Raw genomic sequence first — 26,002 nt, 5'->3', positions numbered from 1 at the left:
AGAAATTTTGGATATTCTTTTTTAACGGAACGATTAAAATAATTTTAGGGAGATACATATTTCTTAAATACATAATATTCCTTTCCCAAATCCAAAATAAATGATTTCTCAAGTAAGTAATCAGATATAATCCATGGAGAGAATTATCATCTCCATATCCATTATCTTGAATAAGAAGCCACTTCCTTGCATGTACAGCACTTAAGCCAAGACCTACACTTGCTAGAATATGAGAATAACTTGAAGTTATCTTCTATCTAACACAATGGATCTTATACTGATATCCATTTTTTTCTACCTCATCTTAACAATATGAATACTTTCTAGCAACCGTTATTCTGATTTCTGAATTAAAGAAATCTTCCACGGATGCAAGAAAGTTTTGGGAATGGAAAACAAACTTACTTTAGGCACCAAGATGAAAAGTGAGCAATGCTTTTGGGTAACTCTAAAAACTAGAAGCTAATTTATGCTCTCTAGTGTACCATGTCTTTGTAGAATGCAAGAATATAATTCAAGCATGTACAAAAGTACTTAGTAAAGACAGCTAACAATGTCCAAAGTGTAAGATGTTATGAAGATATGCAAAACTTAACTGTGATTATGGAAAGAAGCTAAACATAACTGGGTATTTTTTTAAAAGTTAGTTATCTATTTGTATCAACACTCAGATACAGAAGAAAAAAAAATCACACAGAACAAGGAGCCACTACATATTCGAAACTATGTACTCAAATCCTTGAAATTATACAAAACCATCAAATTATTTTCATGTCACTGACAATACGCCTTTAAAAATACTTTGTGAAGAAAAAACTGCATCTATATTATGACAAATAGCAGAAATATTGGTAATTTACAACTAAATTCAATTACTAGAACTTGTTTTAAGATGAACTCTATCCCTTTCAAGTAAATCTACTCAGACAGTAAAATGTTACATTTTTATCGATATAGAGCAAGTAATAAAACATTAGCTGTTTTAAATGAATTGCCACATTAATTAAAAGGAAAATTAATTAAATTGAGACGCCATATAAATTACCTCTGTGGTCATAACAAGACAAGATGCTGTAGGATTAATAGTAACATCTCCAGTCATCAGACCAACATCTTGAAATTCTTCATACATTTCACGGTATTTCTGGTTACTCAGGGCCTTAATTGGGCTAGTAAATATTACACGCTGTTTTTCCCTTAAGGCCAATGCAATGGCATATCTAAAAATGTGAAAACAAATAAGAATAAAGAATTTACAAAACCATGGCTTTAGAAGTATGTGATTTTAAAAATTCTATTAATATATAAATTGTGTCCAAACTTTCCCTAATTACGTATCTTAAACAGACTCTGCAGAATATTAATGTCTTATTGTATTTACTTTCAACAAACTATAATAATAGTAATAATGATGATAAATCTGAAGAATAGTGGTCTAAATGAATAAGAACGTTTGAAACTCTGGTCTCTTGGAGTTAATGTAACTTAATTACTAATACCAATAGATTACTAATGGTTATTATTACCCTATTCCTTGGAAGTAAAACACCTTTGTTTCTCTAGATGGGCCTCCAAAAGTTTACAGAGCCTCTGCCTGTCAATTTATACATACACAGAGTATAAATATTTAGGAAATACTGGAAAATGAGTTTTTTTGAGTTTCACAAATAAGTTAATCCATATGTATTCTTTCCCCACATGTATTAGTTATCAAGTCTGTCCTTCGTTTTTTTTTTTTTTTAATAAACATCTCTGACCTTTTTTTTGGTCAGCAAACTTTTTCTTTTTTAAAGATTTATTTATTATTTAAATTTAAATTTTATTTTTGGCAGTGTTGGGTCTTAGTTGCAGCACGCAGGATGTTCGCTGAGGCATGCAGCTTCTTTTGTTGCGGTGCCAGGCTTCTCTCTAGTTGTGGTGTGTGGATTTTCTCTTCTCTAGTTGTGGCGTGGAGGCTCCAGGGCACATGGGTTCCAGACGGGCTCTGTAGTTTGCGGCACACAGGCTCTAGTTGAGGCGTGTGAGCTCGGTAGTTGTGGCATGCAGGCTCAGTTGCCCTGTGGCATGTGGGATCTTAGTTCCATGACCAGGGATAGAACCCACGTCCCCTGCATTGTAAGATGGATTCTTTACCACTGGACCACCAGGGAAGTCCCATCAAGTCTGTCCTTGACTGGAAATTAAGGCAGGTTCCAATAATTCTTCTGCAGAGATTAATAGGATGCAATATAGTTTTTCTTTTTTGAAGAAAATTCAGCAGAGTTAAGTATTTAAAAATAGACCACGAAATCAGGACTAAACTTAGCAGCATGGTAGATCCTCCTTATTTAAGATACAGTTCCTATCCACAACAGGCTTATAACCTATTTGCGGAAATAAAAATATGGGATTTCCCTGGTGGCACAGTGGTTAGGAATCCGCCTGCCATTGCAGGGGATACGGGTTCGATCCCTGGCCCAGGAGGATCCCAGAGGCCGCGGAGTGGCTAGGCCTGTGTGCCCCAGCTGCTGAGCCTGTGAGCCACAAATGCTGAGCCACGTGCCACAGCTGCTAAAGCCCACGTGCCTAGAGCCCATGCTCTGCAACAAGAGAAGCCAATGCAATGAGAAGCCTGTGCACCGCAATGAGAAGCCTGTGCACCTCAATGAGGAGTAGCCCCCGCTCGCCGCAACTGGAGAAGGCCCGCGCGTGCAGCAACCAAGACCCAACGCAGCCAAAAATAAATAAATAAGTAAAAATAAATTAATTACTTAAAAAAAATTTATCCCAACCATGCCCCCCGTGAAATAAACAACTAAAAAATTAAAAGTTGTCCAAACATGATCAAATACGAATAGTAAGAGACATACATGAAAGAGAAAATATACAGATGCTACAAAAAATTAGAAGATGTAAAAAGAAACAGGAAAGTGACCAATACTTAAGTAAAAGAAGCAGTCACGAGAAACTGAGTGGGCCCAGATGTTGGACTTAGCAGACAAAGACTTCAAAGAAGCTATAACAAACAGGTCCAAAAAATGTAAGGAAACCATGTTCTAAGAATTAAAGGAAATAGGACAATGATTCAACAAACAGGCAATCTCAACAGATACCTGAAACTATAACAACATAACCAAGTGAAAACTCTACAGATGAAAAGTACAATAATTGAAATGAAAAATCCACTAGGTGGCTCAAGAGAAGATCTGAGATGGCAGAAGAAAGTATCTAAATATGAAGATAGATCAATAGAAACTATCAAATCTAAAGAGAGAAATAGAAGAAAAATAAACAGACACTCAAAGATCTATGCGACAACCCCAAGTGTCCAAACATAAGTTCCAAACTGAGAAAGACGCAAGATAAATATTTGAAAAAATAACAATAAAAAAACTTCCTACATTTGTTTTAAAAAACATTATACGGGCTTCCCTGGTGGTGCAGTGGTTGAGAATCTGCCTGCCAATGCAGGGGACATGGGTTCGAGCCCTGGTCTGGGAAGATCCCACATGCCGCGGAGCAACTGGGCCCGTGAGCCACAATTACTGAGCCTGCGCGTCTGGAGCCTGTGCTCCGCAGCAAGAGAGGCCGTGATAGTGAGAGGCCCGCGCACCGCGATGAAGAGTGGCCCCCGCTTGCCACAAATAGAGAAAGCCCTAGCACAGAAACGAAGACCCAACACAGCCATAAATAAATAAATAAATAAATAAATAAATAAATAAATAAATAAAAAAGGATAAGCCCAACTTTAAAAAAAAAAAAAAACATTATACATACCATAAGCACAATGAACCCAAGCAGGAAAAACTGTGGAATCTTACCTAGAAACATAGTCAAACTGCTGAAAGTCTTCAAAGCAGCAAGAGAAAAACAACTCAAAACATAACAGGAGAATACCATAATTAAGGCTTACTTCTGATGGGAAATAATGGAGTAGAATGAAACAATGTCAGCCGAATGAGTATCCAATGGTGAAAGAAAAAAAACTGTCAACCCAGAATTACATATTCAGTGACATTATCCTTTCAAAAATAAAAGCAAAATAAAGACATTTCCAAATAAAAACAGAGGAAATTCACTGCTAACACATCAACCCCAGAAGAAATAGTCTTAAAAAATTCTTTAACTCGAATACAGAGAAAAGAATAGAGTTCTAAAAATGATAAATATGTGGGTAAATACAAGACTGTATAGGGTTTGTGCTTCTTTTTCAATTAATATTTTTAAAAACAAGACTGTTTAAAGCAAAAACATTATTTTAACATTGTATTACACTGGATTTATAACATATAGTTGAAATACATGTGACAAAAATAGCAGAAAAAAAGGAGGAAGAAATATTAGAGCAAAGTATCAATATTTTACAGAAATTGTGGCTGTGATTTAGTTAAAAATGTATACTGTAAGCCCTAGAGTAATCACTAAAAACATAACTCAAAGCTAAAAAAAAAATCAACAGAGGAATTAAAATAGTATACTAAAAAATATTTGTTGGGCTTCCCTGGTGGCGCAGTGGTTGAGAATCTGCCTGCTAATGCAGGGGACACGGGTTCGAGCCCTGGTCTGGGAAGATCCCACATGCCACGGAGCAGCTGGGCCCGTGAGCCACAATTGCTGAGCCTGAGCGTCTGGAGCCTGTGCCCCGCGACGGGAGGGGCCGCGATAGAGAAAGGCCCGCGCACCGCGATGAAGAGCGGTCCCCGCACCGCGATGAAGAGTGGCCCCCGCTTGCCGCAACTGGAGAAAGCCCTCGCACGAACCGAAGACCCAACACAGCCAAAAATAAATAAATAAATAAATAAATAAATAAATAAGAAAATCCTTTAAAAAAAAAAAAAAATTTGTTAAATATAATAGAAGCCTGTTAAGACATGAGACACATTACTGAAAAACAACAAAATCAACCACATCAATCATTAAATCAAATTATAGAAATCATAAAGTATCTTCTCCAACCACAAAGAAATTAAATTAGAAACCAAAACAGAAAGGTGTATGGAAAATCACCAAATGCTTGAAAAGTAAACATAAGAGGAAACCAAGAGAAAATAAAAAATGAATTGAATTGAAAATAAAATGTAACTACCAAAATTTATGGGATGCATGTAAAGCAGTACTAAGAGAGAAAATTATAGTTTTAAACACATTAGACAGGAAGAATAATCTAAAATCAATCTAATTCCACTTCAAGTAATTCCTTGATAGACACAGATTACCAAAACTGTCTCAAGAAGAAAGCAAACTGAGTTAGGAATTAAAAAATCTTCCCATGAAGAAAAGCCTAGGTGGTTTAGATGGCTTCATTAGTAAATTCTGTCAAACATTTAAAGAGAAAATAACCAAAACTACACAAATCCTTTCAGAAGACAGACCAGGAGGGAACACTTCCCAACTTATATTATCAGGTCAGTATTAACATGGTATCAAACCTAGTCAAAGTCCTTGTAAGAAAAGAAAATTACACATCAAAATCCCTCATGAAGATAAGATTCAAAGATATTCCAGAACAAAATATGCACAAACTGAAACTGGCAACATCATATAAAATGATCATGTGCCATAAACCAGGTTTATTTCAGGAATATAAGGATGGTTTAACAAAAAATTGATGTAATACACCACATTAACAGAGTAAAAAGCAAATACCATATCCTTGCCTCTATAGATGGAAAAAGGATTTGATAAAATACAGTGCTTCTTTTCTAATCCTCAATACACTTATTTTTCCCAGCTTTATTAAGATATAATTGACATATAACATTGTATAAGTTTAAACTATATACTGTAAGATTTGTTACACATATATATTGTGAAATGATTACCACAATAAGGTTAATTAACATCTCCATCACCTCACTAATTACCTTTTGGTTTTTTTCTGGTAAAAGCATTTAAGATCTACTCTCTTAGCAACTTTCAAGTGTATAATACAGTATTTTTAAAGATAATAACCATGCTCTAAATTAGATCCCCAGAAATTACTCATTTTATAACTGGAAGTTTGTTTCCTTTGATCAATATCTTCCTACCTCCTCCACCCTGTCCACCCCAGCCCCTGGCAACCACCATTCAACTCCCTGTTTCAATGCGTTCAGCTTTTTTAGATTCCAAATGAAAGTGAGATCACACAGTATTTGTCTTTCTCTGACTTATTTGACTTATAATGCTCTCAAGGTCCATTCATGCTGTCACAAATAGCAGGATTTCCTTTTTTTGATGGCTAAATAATTTTCCATTGTGATCGACAGTGTGTGTGTATATGGATATAGACAGACAGATAGATATCACATTTTCTTTATCCGCTCATCTGTTGATGGACATAGGTTGTTTCCTTGTCTTGGGTATTGTGAATAATAGGAATGCAGATATCTCTTTGAGATACTAATTTCATTTCCTTTAGATATATATCCAGAAGTGGGATTGCTGGATTATACTCTATTTCTAATTTTTTGAGAAACCTCCACACTGCTTTCCATAGTGACTGTACCAATTTACATTCCCACAACAGTGCACAAAGTTTCCCTGTTCTTCATATCCTTGCCAACACTGGTTATCTCTCATCTTTTTGATAATAGCCATTCAAACAGGTGTTTTTAAATTTTTTTCATTTATTCCCAACTAAGAATAGAAAGGAACTTCCTCAACCTGATAAAAGGGACTTAGGAAAAAACTATAGCTAATATCACACTTCATGGTGAAACACTGAATGTTCTTCTTTTAAGATCAGGAACAGACAAGGATATCTACCGTCACTACTACTATTCAACAATGTACTGGATATTGCCAATGCAATAAGAAAAAGAAACTGAAGGGATAACATATCAAAAAGAAGCAGCAAAAACTGTCTTTATTCAGACAATATGCCCACCTATGTAGAAAATTTTATGGAATATGAAAGCTACTAAAACTTGTTAGTAAGCAAGTATATTAACAAAGTGACAAGATAAAATATCAGCATATAAACTGTACTTCATAAGTCAGAAAAACAAATACTGTATGCTAACACATATATATGGAATCTAAAAAAAAAAAGGGTTCTGAAGAACCTAGGGGCAGGACAGGAATAAATACGCAGACGTAGAGAATGGACTTGAGGACACGGTGTGGGGCAGGGGGGAAGGGTAAGCTGGGACGAAGAGAGTGGAATGCACATATATACACTACCAAATGTAAAACAGCTAACTAGTGGGAAGCAGCCGCATAGCACAGGGAGATCAGCTCTGTGCTTTGTGACCACCTAGAGGGATGGGATAGGGAGGGTGGGAGGGAGATGCAAGAGGGAGGAGATATGGGGATATATGTATAGCTGATTCACTTTGTTATAAAGCAGAAACTAACACACCATTGTAAAGCAATTATACTCCAATAAAGATGTTTAAAAAAATAAAATAAACTGTACTTTAGTATACAAGTCATTAACAATACAAATATGAACTTAAGAAAGAATGCCATTTGCAATAGCATGAAGCAATAAAATACTTAGAAAGAGATTTATGAAAATGTAAGACCTGTACACTGAAACTACAAAATACTGCTGAGGGATATCAAAGAAGATGTGAATAATGAAGAAATATACCATGCTCACGGACTGGAAGTCTATAATAATGTTAAGATGAAAATTCTCCCCAAATTATAAATTCAACACAATCCCTATGCAAGTAGTCTTTTTTGGTAGAAATTAACAAACTAATCTTAAAATTTTATTGAAGAATGCAAAGGACCTAGAGGAGCCCAAACAATTTTCAGAAAGACTGAAGTTAGAGGACTCTAATTACCTAAATTCAATACTGACTTTAAGGCGACAATAATCAAGATAGTGTGGTACTGGTAGAAGGATACACACAGAGATCAACAGAATAGGAAGTCCAAAACCAAATCCATACATTTATAGTCAATTCACTAGGAATTCAATAGTCAATTCAATTCAAAGGTAATTTAGTGGAAAAATAAGTTTTTCAACTAGAACAATTATCCACATACAAAAAGATTAATTTAAACCCCACCTTTACCTCACATCATACATAAAAATTAATTCAAAGGAAATCATAGCTCTAAGTGGAAGAGTTAATACTATAAACTTCAAGAAGAAAATATAAGAGAAAATATTTGTGATATTGGGATAGGCAAAAATGTCTTAAGTATTGACATCAAAAGCATAATCAATCAATCCATAAAAGAAAAAACTGAGCTGAACATCAAAATAAAAATCTTTTGTTCTACAAAAGATACCATTAAGATAGTTTAAAGAATTATTTATGATGCAGTAAGACCAACATCTCAATTTTAAAAATCAGCGAAAGACTGAAATAGATACTTCATTTAAGATATACAAATGGATATTTCATTTAAGATAAGCACAGGAAATTGATACTTAACATTTTTAGTCATCGTAGAAATTCAAAACCACTATGAGACAGTACTATATACCCACTAAAATAGGTATAATCAAAAAAGATAATGACAAGAGGTGGTAAGGACATAGAGAAACTGGCACCCTCATCCATTATTGGTAGGAATACAAAATGGTACAGCCACTTTGGAAAACAGTCTGGCAATTTACTGAACAGTTAAATATATATTTGCCATAAAACCCAGCAATTACAGGTACTACCCAAGAGAAATAAAAACATGTCCACACACAGACTTGTACATTAATGTTTATATCAGAACTACTCAAAATGATCAAAAACACAAAACAACTCAAATGTCTATCAACTGAATAGGTAAATAAAATGTCAGGTATCCATAAAATGTAATACTACTTATAAATAAAAAGAAATGAACTAGTGATATATGCAGCATGAATGAACCTCAAAAATGTTATTCTAAACAGCAAAAAAAAAAGACACAAAAGACTCCACATTACATGATTTCATTTACATGAAACTTCTAGAAAAGGCAAAACTATTTAGACAAAGCTGATGAGTGTTTGCCTAGGGTTGGAGGTGGGAGTAGGTTGAAAGCAAACACACATAACAAAACTGTATGTATAGAAGTCTAAAACTGGAGAGGGTTGCACAACTGTACAAATTTATTAAAACTCACTGAACTGTATACTTTAAATGGGTGAGTTTAATAATATTTAAATTATATAATAATAAAGCTTTTAAAAAAAGCTTTACATAAAATAAAAAACCATCAGGGCCAGAAAACTACTTAATTACATAGATAATCTGGTACCAAAATGTTAACCCTAGCACCAGATTTATAAATAAAATATTATATTTGCTACAGTTACCAGCTAAAGCTGGAGTTTACCTTAAGTCCTTGAATCCCTAGGGGAAATCTTTATCTGAGATCCATGAACCACTCCCTGAAATTATAAAATATGGTATGTACATACAAATACATACCTCATCACATTTTTTTAATTGAGGTAAAATTCATACAACATAAAATTAACCATTTTAAAGTGTACAATTCAGTGGCATTTAGTACATTCACTATGTTGTGCAACCACCACCTCTACCTGATTCTGAAACATAATTCTCATCCTTCCAAAAACCCCATACCCATTAGGCAGTTACTTTTTGCTCCCCTCCTCTCAACATCCCCTGGCCTCCACCAATCTTTCTGTCTCTAGGAATTTACCTGAGATATTTCACATAAATGAAGTCATATGGGATATTTCACACAAATGGAATCATACCTACTGAATCTGGCTTCTTTTACTCAGCATGTTTCTGAGGTTCACCCACACTGTAGCATGTATCAGTACTTCACTGCTGTTACAGCTGGATAATATTTCATTGTACAGATAAACCAGATTTATTTATCTATTCATCAACTGATGGACTTCTGGGTTGTTTCTATCTTTTCACTACTGTGAATAGTGCTGCTATGAACATTCATGTGTAAGTATCTGTGTATCTGTTTTCAATTCTTTGCAGTAATATACCTAGGAGTGGAATTACTGAGTCATATAGTAATTCTACATTTAACTTTTTGAATAAGTACCAGACTGGTTTCCACAGCAGTCCTCACCAGGTTTTCAAAAGTGTCTATAAACCTGGTGAATTTCTTAAACATCTCTTTATGTTCTCCTAACCCAGAGTATGAGAGCAGGTTTCAGCATATACATGAAAATTTCCCATACTGAAAATCAGTCTGCTTTTGTAGGAAAAATGAAAGCAAAGTTACACTAATGCCCAGAATTCTAATGACTATATATGTTGCCTTTAAATGGATAATGCACCAAACTACTGTACACTTTTCTAAGTGAGATAAAATAACTGAACTAAAAATAGTGAAACCTCTTCTATATTTGTGCCTTAGGAGGAAACTAACTTCTGACTTCAGCACCTTCTGAAAAGTGGACCAATAAAAAAATTAGTCCTACTCCACTGGACAAAACTAGGGCAGTACCTGACCATAATGTGTTTGAATCTCAGAAACAGATCAAGACTCATCTGCAATTGGCTGATGCCATTAGAATGATAATTTAAGATCCAAAGCTTCACTTGTCTAACTCCCCTGCAAAGAGAAAAATTTTGAGTTACATCTAAGCCAAGGTCTGGAAAGACTAATATACAATAACCAGATAGGCCCTGACTATCCCAAAGGACAATATTCCAGAACTCATGAAATATATCCACCATTATACCAAGGTAAAGGCAATGATGAATAGGGAGACTGGAGCCATTTTTAAGTTTTCTTCCTCTATGATCTTCTTTACTCTTTAGGTGATCACTGTTAAGAATACCTAATTCAGCTGCTCAATAGGAAAGCTGTAATTTCTCCATAATGAAGAAATAAAATATATTATAAATTATTAATAGTTAACCTGCAAACTCAAATTGATTTTCGAAAAGATGCCAAGACTGAGGGGAAAAAACAGTCTTTCAACAAATTCTGAGGCAACTGGATATCCATATGCAAAACAATGAAGTTGGACCTACAAAAATAAAAAACCCTCAAAATGGATCAAAGACCTAATATAATAGCTAAAATTACAAAACTCTTAGAGGAAAATATAGGTGTAAATCTTCGTCACCTTGATTAGGAAACGGTTTCTTAAAAATGACACAAGCAACAAAAGAAAACAGATGAACTGCACTTCGTCAAATTAAAGACATCTGTACCTGAAAGGACACTCAAGAAAGTTAAAAGATGACCTACAGAATGACAGAAAAGTTTTGCAAATCATATATCTGACAAGGAACTAGTATCAGAATACAAAACAACTACCACAATTCAATAAGACAAACAACCCAATGAACAAGTAAAAAAAGACTTAAGCAGACGTATCTCCAAAGAAATAAAAAGGCCAAAGAGCACATTAAAAAATGTTCAATATCATCAGTCATTAAGGAAATGCAAATCAAAACCACAATGAGATGTCACCTCACACCTGAAAGAATGGCTATATCAAAGAGGCAAGAAACAAGTGTTGGTGAGGATGAGGACAAAAGGGAACCCCTGTGCCCAAGTGCCCATCAATAAATGAATGGATAAAGATGTGGTATATGCATATCCAATGGAATATTACTAAACTATAAAAAATGAAATCTTGCCATTTGCAACAACATAGATGGACCTAAGAGGGTATTGTGCTAAGTGAAATAAGTCATACAGAGAAAGACAAATACTGTATGATTTCACTTGTATGTGGAATCTAAAAAACAAATGAACAAACACAACAAAATAGAAACAGTTATAGAAACAGAAAACCAACAGGTAGTCACCAGAGGGGAGAATGGTGAGGAGAGGAAAGAAATAGGTAAGGGAGATTAAGAGGTAAAAACTTCCAGTTGCAAAATATATGAGTCATGGGAATGAAACATACAGTATGGGGAATATAGTCTAATAACTACATAATATCTTTTTATGGTGACATATTGTAACCAGACTTATTGTGGTGACCACTTTGAAATGTATAGAATTATCAAATCACTATGCTGTGTAATAGGAACTAACATAGTGTTACAGGTCAATTACATTTCAAAATAAACTTACAGAAAAAGAGATCAGATCTGTGGTTACCACAGGTCAGGGCGGGGGGTGGGGGGGCGGGTTGGGATGAAGATGGCCAAAAGGTAGAAACTTCCAGTTATAAGTAATAGGGATGTAATGTACAATACAATAAATATCATTAACACTGCTGAAGATTACATTAAAAAGTTGTTAAAAGAGTAAATCCTAAGAGTTCTTTCTCATCACAAGAAAAAAAAATTTTTCTATTTCTTTAATTCTGTATCTATATGAAATGATGGATGTTCACCAAACTTATTATGATAATCATTTTATGATGCATGTAAGTCAAATCATTATGCTGCAAACCTTAAACTTACACTGTGCTACATGTCAATTGTATCTCAATAAAATTGGAAGAAAAAATAATTTAAAAATAATAAACTTCACATGATCAGAATCTAGAAACAATGCACATAATATAGGATTATACTAATACCCAGAGAACCTTAATCTTGTCTAGAAATAAGTAACATCATTGTGCTTTTTTTCTTTCTGGAATTCTTTTCAGAAACCTAATTAGTTCACCTTTAAAAATGCTTTGCATTATTCTGACTAACTTGTATTATGCTGAAAATCCACATTAAAAAAGTTTTTATTTAAAACAATCATAAAATAAATTTACTATATAATCAATTTTTTAAAAAAGGTAGTAACAAGTGTTGGCAAGGATATGGAGAAATTGAAGCCCTCATAAAATGATGCTGGGAAAATAAAATGATGCAGCTGTGTGGAAAACAGTTTGGTGGTTCCTCAAAAAGTTAAACATGGAATTAAACATGACCCAGTAATTCCATTCCTAGGTATATACTGAAGAGAAGTAAAACCATGTGTTCAAACAAAAACTTGTACATCAATGTTTCCAACAGCATCATTCATAATAGCCAAAAAACTGCGAATACTCATATATCCCATAAATTGATGAATGGATAAACAAAATGTGGTATATTAATACCACACAATTAATCAGTCATAAAATGCAATTCGACTCTGATGTATACTACAACACAGATGAACCTTAAAATCATTATGCTTAGTGAAATAAAAGAAACAAAAGGCCACGTATTGTATGATTCTATTTATATGAAATGCCCAGAAAAGGTAAAGTCATACAAACAGAAAGCAGACTGGTGGCTGAAAGGAACTGGGGCTAAGGAAATGCGGAACGACTGATTAATGTGTACCTGGTTTCTTTTTGCCATGGTGAAGGTGTTCGCGAACTAGATAGTAGTGACAGCAGCACATATGAAGGAAAAAAAAGTTAACCCACAAAAGCCTATCTACAACAGATTGCAAAATCCCATCCACGTGAAAGAGCACAATCCACTTTCAGAATGGCCCAGTTCCTCTCAAACTTTAATGGACATATGCATCACCTGGTGATCTTGTTAAAATGCAGATTATGACTCAGTAGTTTTGGGGTGGGTCCTGAGATTCTGCCTAATAAGTCTGTAGCTGATACTCATGTATGTGGTGCAGGACCATACTTTGAGTAGCAAGACTCCAGAACTGTGGCCTTTAAATACAGTTTAGAAGAAAAGATACCTATCAAAAAATTTAAAACACAGGCAATATATGCATATTTATTTACAAAATTAGATAACTACTGCAGTAGTAGAGAACACACATTAAAAATAATGTAGAAAATACTTACTTGCAACACGGACTAACAAGGACTCGCTTTACCTATCCACCTGAAACAACTACAAAACGTTAACAAAATATATGAAACAATGATTTCAGACACTGAATAAAAGCATAGTAATCCTGGAGAAGGTGGAAGGAAATGAGGTAATTCCAGATTATTGTCCACAGAGTTTCCAAGTCACAGTTCCAGGAGATGGACCATGGAGGTTTCCCTAAGTTAAGCAGACAGAGGTGGGAGCCTGGGGAGGCCATGGCAGCTACACTGCAGTGGAAAATAACCAGAGAAAAGACAGCTGGACAGAGGGAAAGCTCTGAACATCTGCTGAGCACTCCTGTGTTTTCAAGTAAGTAATAATCAATGAATAAGTGTTAGGAAACAACCCAAAGCCAGGGGGAAACCAACCAAATGAAGCAGAGCTAAAAATAACCAGATCTTCACAGGGCTGGGAGTTATTCAGGTTCCCATTGGTCATGGTGAAAAAACTTATAATTCACAAGGTACTAGCTAGAATACCAAGAAATATATTAAATAGTGGAGAAAATTAGCCCTAGACTGAATGCTACTCTAGTCCTGCCTAAACTCATCATAAAAACAAGCCCTGAAAGGATTACATTTTTTTCCAAGAAACTATACCCCAGAACAAAGCTCAAGATGTTAATAGAAAGGGACGTTCAAGGGCTTCCCTGGTGGCGCAGTGGTTGAGAGTCTGCCTGCCAATGCAGGGGACACGGGTTCGAGCCCTGGTCTGGGAAGATCCCACATGCCGCGGAGCAACTCGGCCCGTGAGCCACAATTACTGAGCCTGCACGTCTGGAGCCTGTGCTCCGCAACAAGAGAGGCCGCGATGGTGAGAGGCCCGCGCACCGCGATGAAGAGTGGTCCCCACTTGCCGCAACTAGAGAAAGCCCTCGCACAGAAACGAAGACTCAACACAGTCATAAATAAATAAATAAATAAATATAAGAACGTGAATTTCTAAAAAAAAAAAAAAAAAAAAAACTTAAAAAAAAAAAGAAAGGGACGTTCAAGATGGCGGAAGAGTAAGATGTGGAGATCACCTTCCTCTCCACAAATACATCAGAAATACATCTACATGTGGAACAACTCCTAAAGAAACCTACTCAACGCTGACAGAAGACCTCAGACTTCCCAAAAGGCAAGAAACTCCCCACGTACCTGGGTAGAGCAAAAGAAAAAACAAGAGACAAAAGAATAGGGACAGGACCTGCACCAGTGGGAGGGAGCTGTGAAGGAGGAAAAGTTTCCACACACTAGGAAGCCCCTTCACTGGCAGAGATGGGGGGTGGGCGGGGGGAAGCTTCGGAGCCATGGAGGAGAGCACAGCAACAGGGGTGCAGAGGGCAGCAGAAGGATTCCCGCAGAGGATCAGTGCTGACCAGCACTCACCAGCCTGAGAGGCTTGTCTGCTCACCCGCTGGGGCAGGTAGGGGCTGGGAGCTGAGGCTCTCGCATCAGAGGTCAGATCCCAGGGAGAGGACTGGGGTTGGCTGCGTGAACACAGCCTAAAGGGGGCTAGTGTGCCACAGCTAGCTGGGAGGAGTCTGGGAAAAAGTATGGAGCTACCGAAGAGACAAGAGACTTTTTCTTGCGTCTTTGTTTCCTGGTGCGCGAGGAGAGGGGACTCAGAGCACCGTCTAAACAAGCTCCAGAGACGGGCGTGAGCCACGGCTATCAGCACGGACCCCAGAAATGGGCATGAGATGCTAAGGCTGCTACTGCAGCCACCAAGAAGCCTGTGTGCAAACACAGGTCACTATCCACACCTGCCCTCCCAGAAGCCTGTACAGCCCGCCACTGCCAGGGTCCTGAGATCCAGGGACAACTTCCCCGGGAGAACGCACAGCACGCCTCAGGCTGGTGCAATGTCATGCTGGCCTCTACCGCCGCAGGATAGCCCTGCATCCATACCCCTCCCTCCCCCTGGCCTGAGTGAGCCACAGCCCCAAATCAGTTGCTCCTTTAACCCCATCCTGTCTGAGCGAAGAACAGATGCCCTCAGGCGACCCACATGCAGAGGCAGGGCCAATCCAAAGCTGAACCCCAGGAGCTGTGTGAACAAAGAAAAGAAAGGGAAATCTCTCCCAGCAGCCTCAGGAGCAGTGGATTAAATCTCCACAATCAACTTGATGCACCCTGCATCTGTGGAATACCTGAATAGACAATGAATAATCCCAAATTGAGGCGGTGGACTTTGGGAGCAACAATATATATATATTTTTCCTTTATCTCTTTTTGTGAGTGTGTATGTGAATGCTTCTGTGCGTATTTTGTCTGTATAGCTTTGCTTTTATCATTTGTCCTAGGGTTCTGTATGCACGCTTATTTTTTTGTTCTTTCCTTTTAGTATAGTTTTTAGTGCTTTTTATCACTGGTGGATTTCTTTTTTGGTTTGGTTGCTCTCTTCTTTCCTTCTCTTGTTTTTTATTACTTGTAAATTTTTTTATTTTTAATAATTATTTTTTATTTTAAAAACTTTCTTTTTTCTTACTTTCTTTCCTTTCTTTTCCCTTTTATTCTGAGCTGTGAGGATGACAGGATCTTGGTGCTCTGGCCGGCTGTCAGGCCAGTGCCTCTGAGGTGGGAGAGCCGAGTTCAGGACATTGGTCCACCAGAGACCTCCCAGCTCCACATCATATCGAATGGCAAAAATCTCTCAGAGATCTCCATCTCAACGCCAAGAGCCAGCTCCACTCAACGACCCAAGCTACACTGCTGGACACCCTATGCCAAACAACTAGCAAAACAGGAACACAACCCCATTCACTAGCAGAAAGGCTGCCTAAAATAATAAGGTCACAGACACCCCAAACACACCATCAGACATGGACGTGCCCACCAGAAAGACAAGATCCAGCCTCATCCAGCAGAACACAGGAACTAGTCCCATCCACAAGGAAGCCTACAAAACCCATTGAAGCAACCTTAGCCACTGGGGGCAGACACCAAAAGCAACGGGAACTATGAACCTGCAGCCTAGGAAAAGGAAACCCCAAACACAGTAAGTTAACCACAATGAGAACACAGAGAAACATACAGCAGATGAAGGAGCAAGGTAACAACCCACCAGACCAAACAAATGAAGAGGAAACAAGCAATCTACCTGAAAAGGAATTCAGGATAATGATAGTAAAGATGATCCAAAACCTTGGAAATAGAATGGAGAAAATATAAGAAACGTTTAACAAGAACCTAGAAGAACTAAAGAGCAAACAAACAATGATGAACAACACAATAAATGAAATTAAAAATTCTCTAGAAGGAAGCAATAGCAGAATAACTGAGGCAGAAAAACGGATAAGTGACCTGGAAGATAAAATAGTGGAAATAGCTACTGAAGAGCAGAATAAAGAAAAAAGAATGAAAAGAATTGAGGACAGTCTCAGAGACCTCTGGGACAACATTAAATGCACCAACATTCGAATTATAGGGGTCCCAGAAGAAGAAGAGAAAAAGAAAAGGACTGAGAAAATATTTAGAGATAACAGTTGAAATCTTCCCTAATATGGGAAAGGAAATAATCAAGTCCAGGAAGCGCAGAGAGCCCCATACAGGATAAATCCAAGGAGAAACACGCCAAGACACATATTATTCAAACTACCAAAAATTAAATACAAAGAAAAAATATAAAAAGCAGCAAGGGAAAAACAACAAATAACATACAAAGGAATCCCCATAAGGTTAACAACTGATCTTTCAGCAGAAACTAGGCAAGCCAGAAGGGAGTGGCAGGACATATTTAAAGTGATGAAAGGGAAAAACCTAGAACCAAAATTACTCTACCCAGCAAGGACCTCATTCAGATTCGACAGAGAAATTAAAACTTTTACAGACAAGCAAAAGCTAAGAGAATTCAGCTCCACCAACCCAGCTTTACAACAAATGCTAAAGGAACTTCTCTAGGCAGGAAACACAAGAGAAGGAAAAGACCTACAATAACAAACCCCAAACAATTAAGAAAATGGTAATAGGAACATACATATTGATAGCTACCTTAAATGTAAATGGATTAAATGCTCCAACCAAAAGACACAGACTGGCTGAATGGATACAAAAACAAGACCCATACATATGCTGTCTACAAGAGACCCACTTCAGACTTAGGGACAAAAACAGACTGAAAGTGAGGGGATGGAAAAAGATATTCTAAGCAAATGGAAATCAAAAGAAAGCTGAAGTAGCAATTCTCATATCAGACAAAATAGACTTTAAAACAAAGAATGTTACAAGAGACAAAGAAGGACTTTACATAACGATCAAGGGATTCCAAGAAGAAGATATAACAATTATAAATATTCATGCACCCAAAATAGGAGCACCTCAATACCTAAGGCAAATGCTAACAGCCATAAAAGGGGAAATCGACAGTAACACAATCATAGTAGGGGACTTTTAACACCACACTTTCACCACTGGACAGATCATCCAAAATGAAAATAAATAAGGAAACACAAGCTTTAAATGATACATTAAACAATATGGACTTAATTGATATTTATAGGACATTCCATTCAAAACAACAGAATAAACTTTCTTCTCAAGTGCTCACGGAACATTTTCCAGGATAGATCATATCTTGGGTCACAAATCAAACCGTGGTAAATTTAAGAAAATTGAAATCGTATCAAGTATCTTTTCCGACGACAATGCTGTGAGACTAGATATCAATTACAGGAAAATACTTGTAAAAATTACAAACACATGGAGGCTAAACAATACACTAGTTAATAACTAAGAGATCACTAAAGAAATCAAAGAGGAAATCAAAAAATACCTAGAAACAAACGACAAGGAAAACACAATGACCCAAAACCTATGGGACACAGCAAAAGCAGGTCTAAGAGGGAAGTTTATAGCACTAAAATCCTACCTGAAGAAACAAGAAACATCTCAAATAAACAACCTAACCTTACACCTAAAGCAAGTAGAGAAAGAAGAACAAAAAAACCCCAAAGTTAGCAGAAGGAAAGAAATCATAAAGATCAGATCAGAAATAAATGAAAGGGCTTCCCTGGTGGCACAGTGGTTGAGAATCTGCCTGCCAATGCAGGGGACACGGGTTCGAGCCCTGGTCTGGGAAGATCCCACATGACGCGGAGCAACTGGGCCCGTGAGCCACAACTACTGAGCCTGAGCGTCTAGAGCCTGTGCTCCGCAACAAAGAGAGGCCGCGACAGTGAGAGGCCCGCACACCGCGATGAAGAGTGGCCCCCACTCACCGCCACTGGAGAAAGCCCTCACACAGAAACGAAGACCCAACACAGCCAAAAATAAAAATAATAAATAAATAATAAATTTAAAAATTAAAAAAAAAAAAAGAAATAAATGAAAAAGAAATGAAGGTGGGCTTCCCTGGTGGCGTAGTGGTTGAGAATCTGCCTGCCAATGCAGGGGACACGGGTTCCAGCCCTTGTCTGGGAAGATCCCACATGCCGCGGAGCGACTGGGCCCGTGAGCCACAATTACTGAGCCTGCGTGTCTGGAGCCTGTGCTCCGCAACAAGAGAGGCCGCGATAGTGAGAGGCCTGCGCACCGCGATGAAGAATGGCCCCCACTTGCCACAACTAGTGAAAGCCCTCGCACAGAAACGAAGACCCAACACAGCCATAAATAAATAAATAAATAAATAAATAAAATATTTAAAAAAAAAAAAAAAAAAAAAAAAGAAATGAAGGAAACAATAGCAAAGATCAATAAAACTAAAAGCTGGTTCTTTGAGAAGATAAACAAAATTGATAAACCATTAGTCAGACTCATCAAGAAAAAAAAGGGAGAAGACTCAAATCAATAGAATTAGAAATGAAAACGGAAAAGTAACAACTGACACTGTACAAATACACAGGATCATGAGAGATTACTATAAGCAACTACATGCCAATAAAACGGACAACATGGAAAAAATGGACGAATTCTTAGAAAAGCACAACCTTCTGTGACTGAACCAGGAAGAAATAGAAAATATAAACAGATCAACCACAAGCACTGAAATTGAGGCTGTGATTAAAAATCTTCCAGCAAACAAAAAGTCCAGGACCAGATGGCTTCACAGGCAAATTCTATCAAACATTTAGAGAAGGGCTAATACCTATCCTCCACAAACTCTTCCAAAATATAGCAGAGGGAGGAACACTCTCCAAATCGTTCTACAAGGTCACCATCACCTTGATACCAAAACCAGACAAAGATGTCACAAAGAAAGAAAACTACAGGCCAATATCACTGATGAACATAGATGCAAAAATCCTCACAAAATACTAGCAAACAGAATCCAACAGCACATTAAAAGGATCATACACCATGATCAAGTGAGGTTTATCCCAGGAATGCAAGGATTCTTCAATATACGCAAATCAATCAATGTAATACACCATATTGACAAATTGAATAAAAACTATATGATCATCTCAATAGATTCAGAAAAAGCTTTTGACAAAATTCAACACCCATTTATGATAAAAACCCTCCAGAAGGTAGGCATAGAGGGAACTTATCTCAACATAATAAAGGCCATATATGACAAACCCACAGCCAACATCGTCCTCAATGGTGAAAAACTGAAACCATTTCCACTAAGATGAGGAACAAGACAAGGGTGCCCACACTCACCACTATAAAAGCAATCCAGGGGCTTCCCTGGTGGCGCAGTGGTTGAGAATCTGCCTGCTAATGCAGGGGACACGGGTTCGAGCCCTGGTCTGGGAGGATCCCACATGCCGCGGAGCGGCTGGGCCCGTGAGCCACAATTGCTGAGCCTGCGCGTCTGGAGCCTGTGCCCCGCGACGGGAGGGGCCGCGATAGAGAAAGGCCCGCGCACCGCGATGAAGAGCGGTCCCCGCACCGCGATGAAGAGTGGCCCCCGCTTGCCGCAACTGGAGAAAGCCCTCGCACGAACCGAAGACCCAACACAGCCAAAAATAAATAAATAAATAAATAAATAAAAAAAAAAAAAAAAAAAAAAAGCAATCCAAAGAAATAAAGAATCCAAGAAATAAAAGGAATCCAAATCAGAAAAGAAGAAGTAAAGCTGTCACTGTTTGCAGGTCACATGATACTATACACAGAGAATCCTAAAGATGCTACCAGAAAACTCCTAGAGCTAATCAATGAATTTGTTAAAGTAGCAGGATACAAAATTAATGCAAGGAAATCTCTTGCATTCCTATACACTAAGGATGAAAAATCTGAAAGAGAAACTAAGGAAACACTTCCATTTACCACTGCAACAAAAAGAAAAAAACACCTAGGAATAAACCTACCTAAGGAGACAAAAGACCTGTATGCAGAAAACTATAAGACACTGATGAAAGAAATTAAAACATGATACAAACAGATGGAGAGATATACCATGTTCTTAGATTGGAAGAATCAACATTGTGAAAATGACTATACTACCCAAACAATCTACAGATTCAATGCAATCCCCATCAAACTACCACTGGCATTTTTCACAGAACTAGAACAAAATTTCACAATTTGTATGGAAACACTGAAGACCCCGAATAGCCAAAGCAATCTTGAGAATGAAATACAGAGCTGGAGGAATCAGGCTCCCTGACTTCCGACTATACTACAAAACTACAGTAATCAAAACAGTATGGTACTGACACAAAAACAGAAACATACATCTATGGAACAGGATAGAAAGACCAGAGATAAACCCACGCACATATGGTCACCTTATTTTTGATAAAGATGGCAAGAATATACAATGGAGAAAAGACAGCCTCTTCAGTAAGTTGTGATGGGAAAACTTGACAGCTACATGTAAAAGAATGAAATTAGAACACTCCCTAAAACCATACACAGAAATAAACTCAAAATGGATTAAAGACCTAAATGTAAGGCCAGACACTCTATAACTCTTAGAGGAAAACATAGGCAGAACACTCTATGACATAAATCACAGCAAGATCCTTTTTGACCCACCTCCTAGAGAAATGGAAATAAAAACAACAAAAAAATGGGACCTAATGAAACTTAAAAGCTTTTACACAGCAAAGGAAACCATAAACAAGACGAAAAGACAACCCTCAGAATGGGAGAAAATATTTGCAAACCAAGAAACTGACAAAGGATTAATCTCCAAAATTTACAAGCAGCTCATGCAGCTCAGTATCAAACAAACAAACAACCCAATCCAAAAATGGGCAGAAGAGCTAAATAGACATTTCTCCAAAGATATACAGATTGCCAACAAACACATGAAAGGATGCTCAACATCACTAATCATTAGAGAAATGCAAATCAAAACTACAATGAGATATCACCTCATACCAGTCAGAATGGCCATCATCAAAAAATCTATAAACAATAAATGCTGGAGAGGGTGTGGAGAAAAGGGAACCCTCTTGCACCGTTGGTGGGAATGTAAATTGATATAGCCACTATGGAGAACAGTATGGAGGTTCCTTACAAAAGTAAAAATAAAACTACCATACGACCCAGCAATCCCACTACTGGGCATATACCCTGAGAAAACCATAATGCAAAAAGAGTCATGTACCACAATGTTCACTGCAGCTCTATTTACAGAGCCAGGACATGGAAGCAACCTAAGTGTTCACTGACAAATGAATGGATAAAGAAGATGTGACACATATATACAATGGAATATTACTCAGCCATAAAAAAAACTATATTGAGTTATTTGTAATGAGGTGGATGGACCTAGAGTCTGTCATACAGAGTGAAGTTAAGTCAGAAAGAGAAAAACAAATACCGTATGCTAACACATATATATGGAATCTAGAAAAAAACAAAAATGGGGGCTTCCCTGGTGGCACAGTGGTTAAGAATCTGCCTACCAATGCAGGGGACACTTGTTCGAGCCCTGGTCCGGGCAGATCCCACATGCCACAGAGCAACTAAGCCCATGAGCCACAACTACTGAGCCCGGGTGCCACAACTACTGAAGCCTGCGTGCCTAGAGCCCATGCTCCACAAGAGAAGCCACCGCAATGAGAAGCCCGTGCATCGCAATGAAGAGTAGCCCCCTCTCGCCACAACCAGAAAAAGCCCACGCACAGCAACAAAGACCCCATGCAGCCAAAAATAAATAAATGTATTTAAAAAACAAAACAGGGCTTCCCTGGTGGCGCAGTGGTTGAGAATCTGCCTGCTAATGCAGGGGACACGGGTTCGAGCCCTGGTCTGGGAAGATCCCACATGCCACGGAGCAGCTGGGCCCGTGAGCCACAGTTGCTGAGCCTGCGCGTCTGGAGCCTGTGCCCCGCAATGGGAGGGGCCGCGATAGAGAAAGGCCCGCGCACCGCGATGAAGAGCGGTCCCCGCACCGCGATGAAGAGTGGCCCCCGCTTGCCGCAACTGGAGAAAGCCCTCGCACGAACCGAAGACCCAATACAGACAAAAATAATAAATAAATAAATAAATAAATAAATAAGAAAATCCTTTAAAAAAAAAAAAAACAAAACAAAAACAAAAAACAAAACATAAAACAAAAATGCTTCTCAGGAACCTAGGGACAGGACAGGAATAAAGATGCAGATGTAGAGAATGGACTTGAGGACATGGAGAGGGGCAAGGTAAGGTGGGACAAGGTGAGAGAGTGGCATGGACATATATACACTACCAAATATAAAATACATAGCTCGTGGGAAGCAGCCACATAGCACAGGGAGATCAGCTCGGTGCTTTGTGACCACCTAGAGGGGTAGGATAGGGAGGATGGGAGGGAGATGCAAGAGGGAGGAGATATGGGGATATATGTGTATGTATAGCTGATTCACTTTGTTATAAAGCAGAAACTAAGAAACCATTGTAAAGCAATTATACTCCAATAAAGATGTTAAAAATAGAAAAAAAGATGTGAATAGAAATGCAAAAATATTCATCACCCAAGGAGGTAAAATTCACAATGTCCCGGCAGGCATTAAAAAATAATCAGGTAAGCAAAGAACCAGGCAAATACAACCTATAATATGAGTAAAAATAAGTAAGTAAAAAGGCATCCAAAAATGAGACAGAAAATATAAAATAGTAAACAAGGATAGTGAAAGTTACTATAGTATAACTATATTCTATATATTCAAGAAAATTGAGAAAAAATAAAACAGCATGTTTGGAAGAAATATGGAAAATATTAAAAGACCCAAACCAAACTTTCAGCAAAAAAAAAATCTAAATCTAAGATGAAATAAAGTTGGTAGGATTAAAAGCATATTTGACATTGCAGAAAAAAAGATGAATAAAGTTAAAGCCATTTAAGAGCTGTCCAAAATGAAACACAGAGAATAAACACCAAAAAACAATAATAAATAAGAGTGTCACTAGGCTCTGAGACAACTTAAAGTCAACCTAAGTTCAACTGAAGTCCTAAGATTACTAGAAGGGGGACTATTTGACATAAAAAATGGCTGAAATTTTCCCAAATCTGATGAAAACTAATAAACCCATGATTTGAGAAGCCCAATAAATTCAAGCATAAGAAACATGAGAAGAATTATGTAAAGTCACATCATAATTAAACTGCCAAAAGTCAGTGATGAAACTAAAAAACAGCCAAACATCCCATCAGAGCCGTATGCAAAGCAGTAGGAAAATACTGACCTATAATGAAGGGAAAAGTCAATTAATTAAAACAGATCAGGGAGTAACACAAATGAAAGTAATAGTCACAAAAACATTTAAACAGTTTTTAAACTGTATTCTGCATGCTCAAAAAGCTGGAGGAAAGTTAAGTAGACACATGGAAAACAAACACACACAAAAATGAACTTCCAGGAAAGAAAACTATAATGTCCAAGATGAAAAAAATGCACTGAATAGGATTAAGGACAGATTAGATAATGAACAAGCAAAGATTAATGAATCTGAAGATAGAGCATTAGAAAAGACCTGAAATGAAATGCACAAAAACTGAACACAGCATTAGTGAATCATGATACATATTCATGACTGAAGGGAAATTTACAGCACTAAATGTCTGTATTAGAAAAAGGTCTGAAATCAAGGATCTCACCTTTCCTCCTTTAAAAAACTAGAAAAAGAAGAGCAAATGAAGCCCAAAGTAAGTAGAAGAAATGAAATGAAGGTAAGAGTCTAAATTTACAGAAATCAAATAGAAAAAATTTAAACTTTTAAAGAGTACAATAAAAAAGTTATTTTAAAATTTCATTTTAAAACTAGAAAGTGAGCAAGAGAAGAAAGGAACAGAGACAAACTACAAAACAGCCAGAAAACAATTAACAAAATGGCAGTAAGTACACACCTATCAATAATAAAATGTAAATAGACGAATTCTCCAATCAAAAGAGAGTGGCTGAATGGATAAAAAAAGAAGTTGCAGCTATATGCTGCCTATAGAAGACTCACTTCAGATATAAGGACACACAGACTGAAAGTGAAGGGATGGAAAAAGATATTCCATGCAAATAGAAACCAAAAGAACGTTGTGGTAGCTACACTTATGTAAAACAAAATAGACTTTAAAACTAAGACTGTAAGGACTTCCCTGGTGGTGCAGTGGTTAAGAATCCACCTGCCAATGCAGGGAACATGGGTTCGAGCCCTGGTCTGGGAAGATCCCACATGCCTCAGAGCAACTAAGCCCATGTGCCACAACTACTGAGCCTGCTCTCTAGAGCCGATGAGCCACAACTACTGCAGCCCAGGCACCTAGAGACTGTGCTCTGCAACAAGAGAAGCCACCGCAATGAGAAGCCCGTGCACCGCAAGGAAGAGCAGCCCCCGCCTGCAGCAACTAGAGAAAGCCCACGTGCAGCAACGAAGACCCAATGCAGCCAAAAATAAATAAATAAATTTATAAAAATAAATAAATAAATAAATAAAAAATAAAACTAAGACTGTAACAAGAGACAAAGAAGGGCATTACATAATGATAAAGGGGTGAGTCCAACAGGAGGATATAATATTTGTAAATATTTATGCACCCAACATAGGAACACCTAAAGTATAAAGCAAATATTAACAGTCCTAAAATTCCATTTAAAAAGAAAGCTACTCACTCAGCGCATACAGTTTTTCCTGCTGATGTATGTGCAGATACTAGAACAGACTGATTATTATCAACACACTGAATGGCTTCTCTTTGAAAAGCATCAAGAATGAACGGGTATTCCTATAAAAAAAATTAGTATCTGTATGAAGACACCTAGACACATCATAGTACACTTAAAACCAAGAGACGCTACCCCTAGAAGCATTCTGGGAGCATTTCTTTATGAGTCTATATGGGAAATATGCCACCCACTAGAGAAAATTAGGAAGAATTAAAAAAAAAACTTCAACCAGACAACATAGAAGTTATTTCTACTATCTGATCTTTCAATTATTATATGTTTACATATATATTAATTACAACACAATAATCATTACCATTTATCAAGAACATGCTTTATGGTGGGCACT

The 26,002-nt window shown here is 37.4% G+C and overlaps 1 protein-coding gene across 2 annotated transcripts in view; it reads right to left on the bottom strand.

The window, feature by feature from the left end:
* Positions 1 to 26,002, bottom strand: part of MTREX (Mtr4 exosome RNA helicase) — a 135,429-nt gene that overhangs the window by 98,066 nt on the left and 11,361 nt on the right. For both annotated transcript variants that reach the window (XM_057540028.1, XM_057540027.1), the window contains exons 5-6: positions 25,600 to 25,712; positions 1,046 to 1,220 (exon numbers count right to left, since the gene is read on the bottom strand). In XM_057540028.1, coding sequence (XP_057396011.1) covers positions 1,046 to 1,220; positions 25,600 to 25,712 — 288 coding nt within the window. The remainder of the gene's footprint in view (positions 1 to 1,045; positions 1,221 to 25,599; positions 25,713 to 26,002) is intronic.

Source organism: Balaenoptera acutorostrata, chromosome 2 (assembly GCF_949987535.1).
Source record: "Balaenoptera acutorostrata chromosome 2, mBalAcu1.1, whole genome shotgun sequence".
Taxonomy (NCBI): Eukaryota; Metazoa; Chordata; class Mammalia; order Artiodactyla; family Balaenopteridae; genus Balaenoptera; species Balaenoptera acutorostrata.
This window is presented reverse-complemented; position numbering and strand designations above follow the sequence as displayed.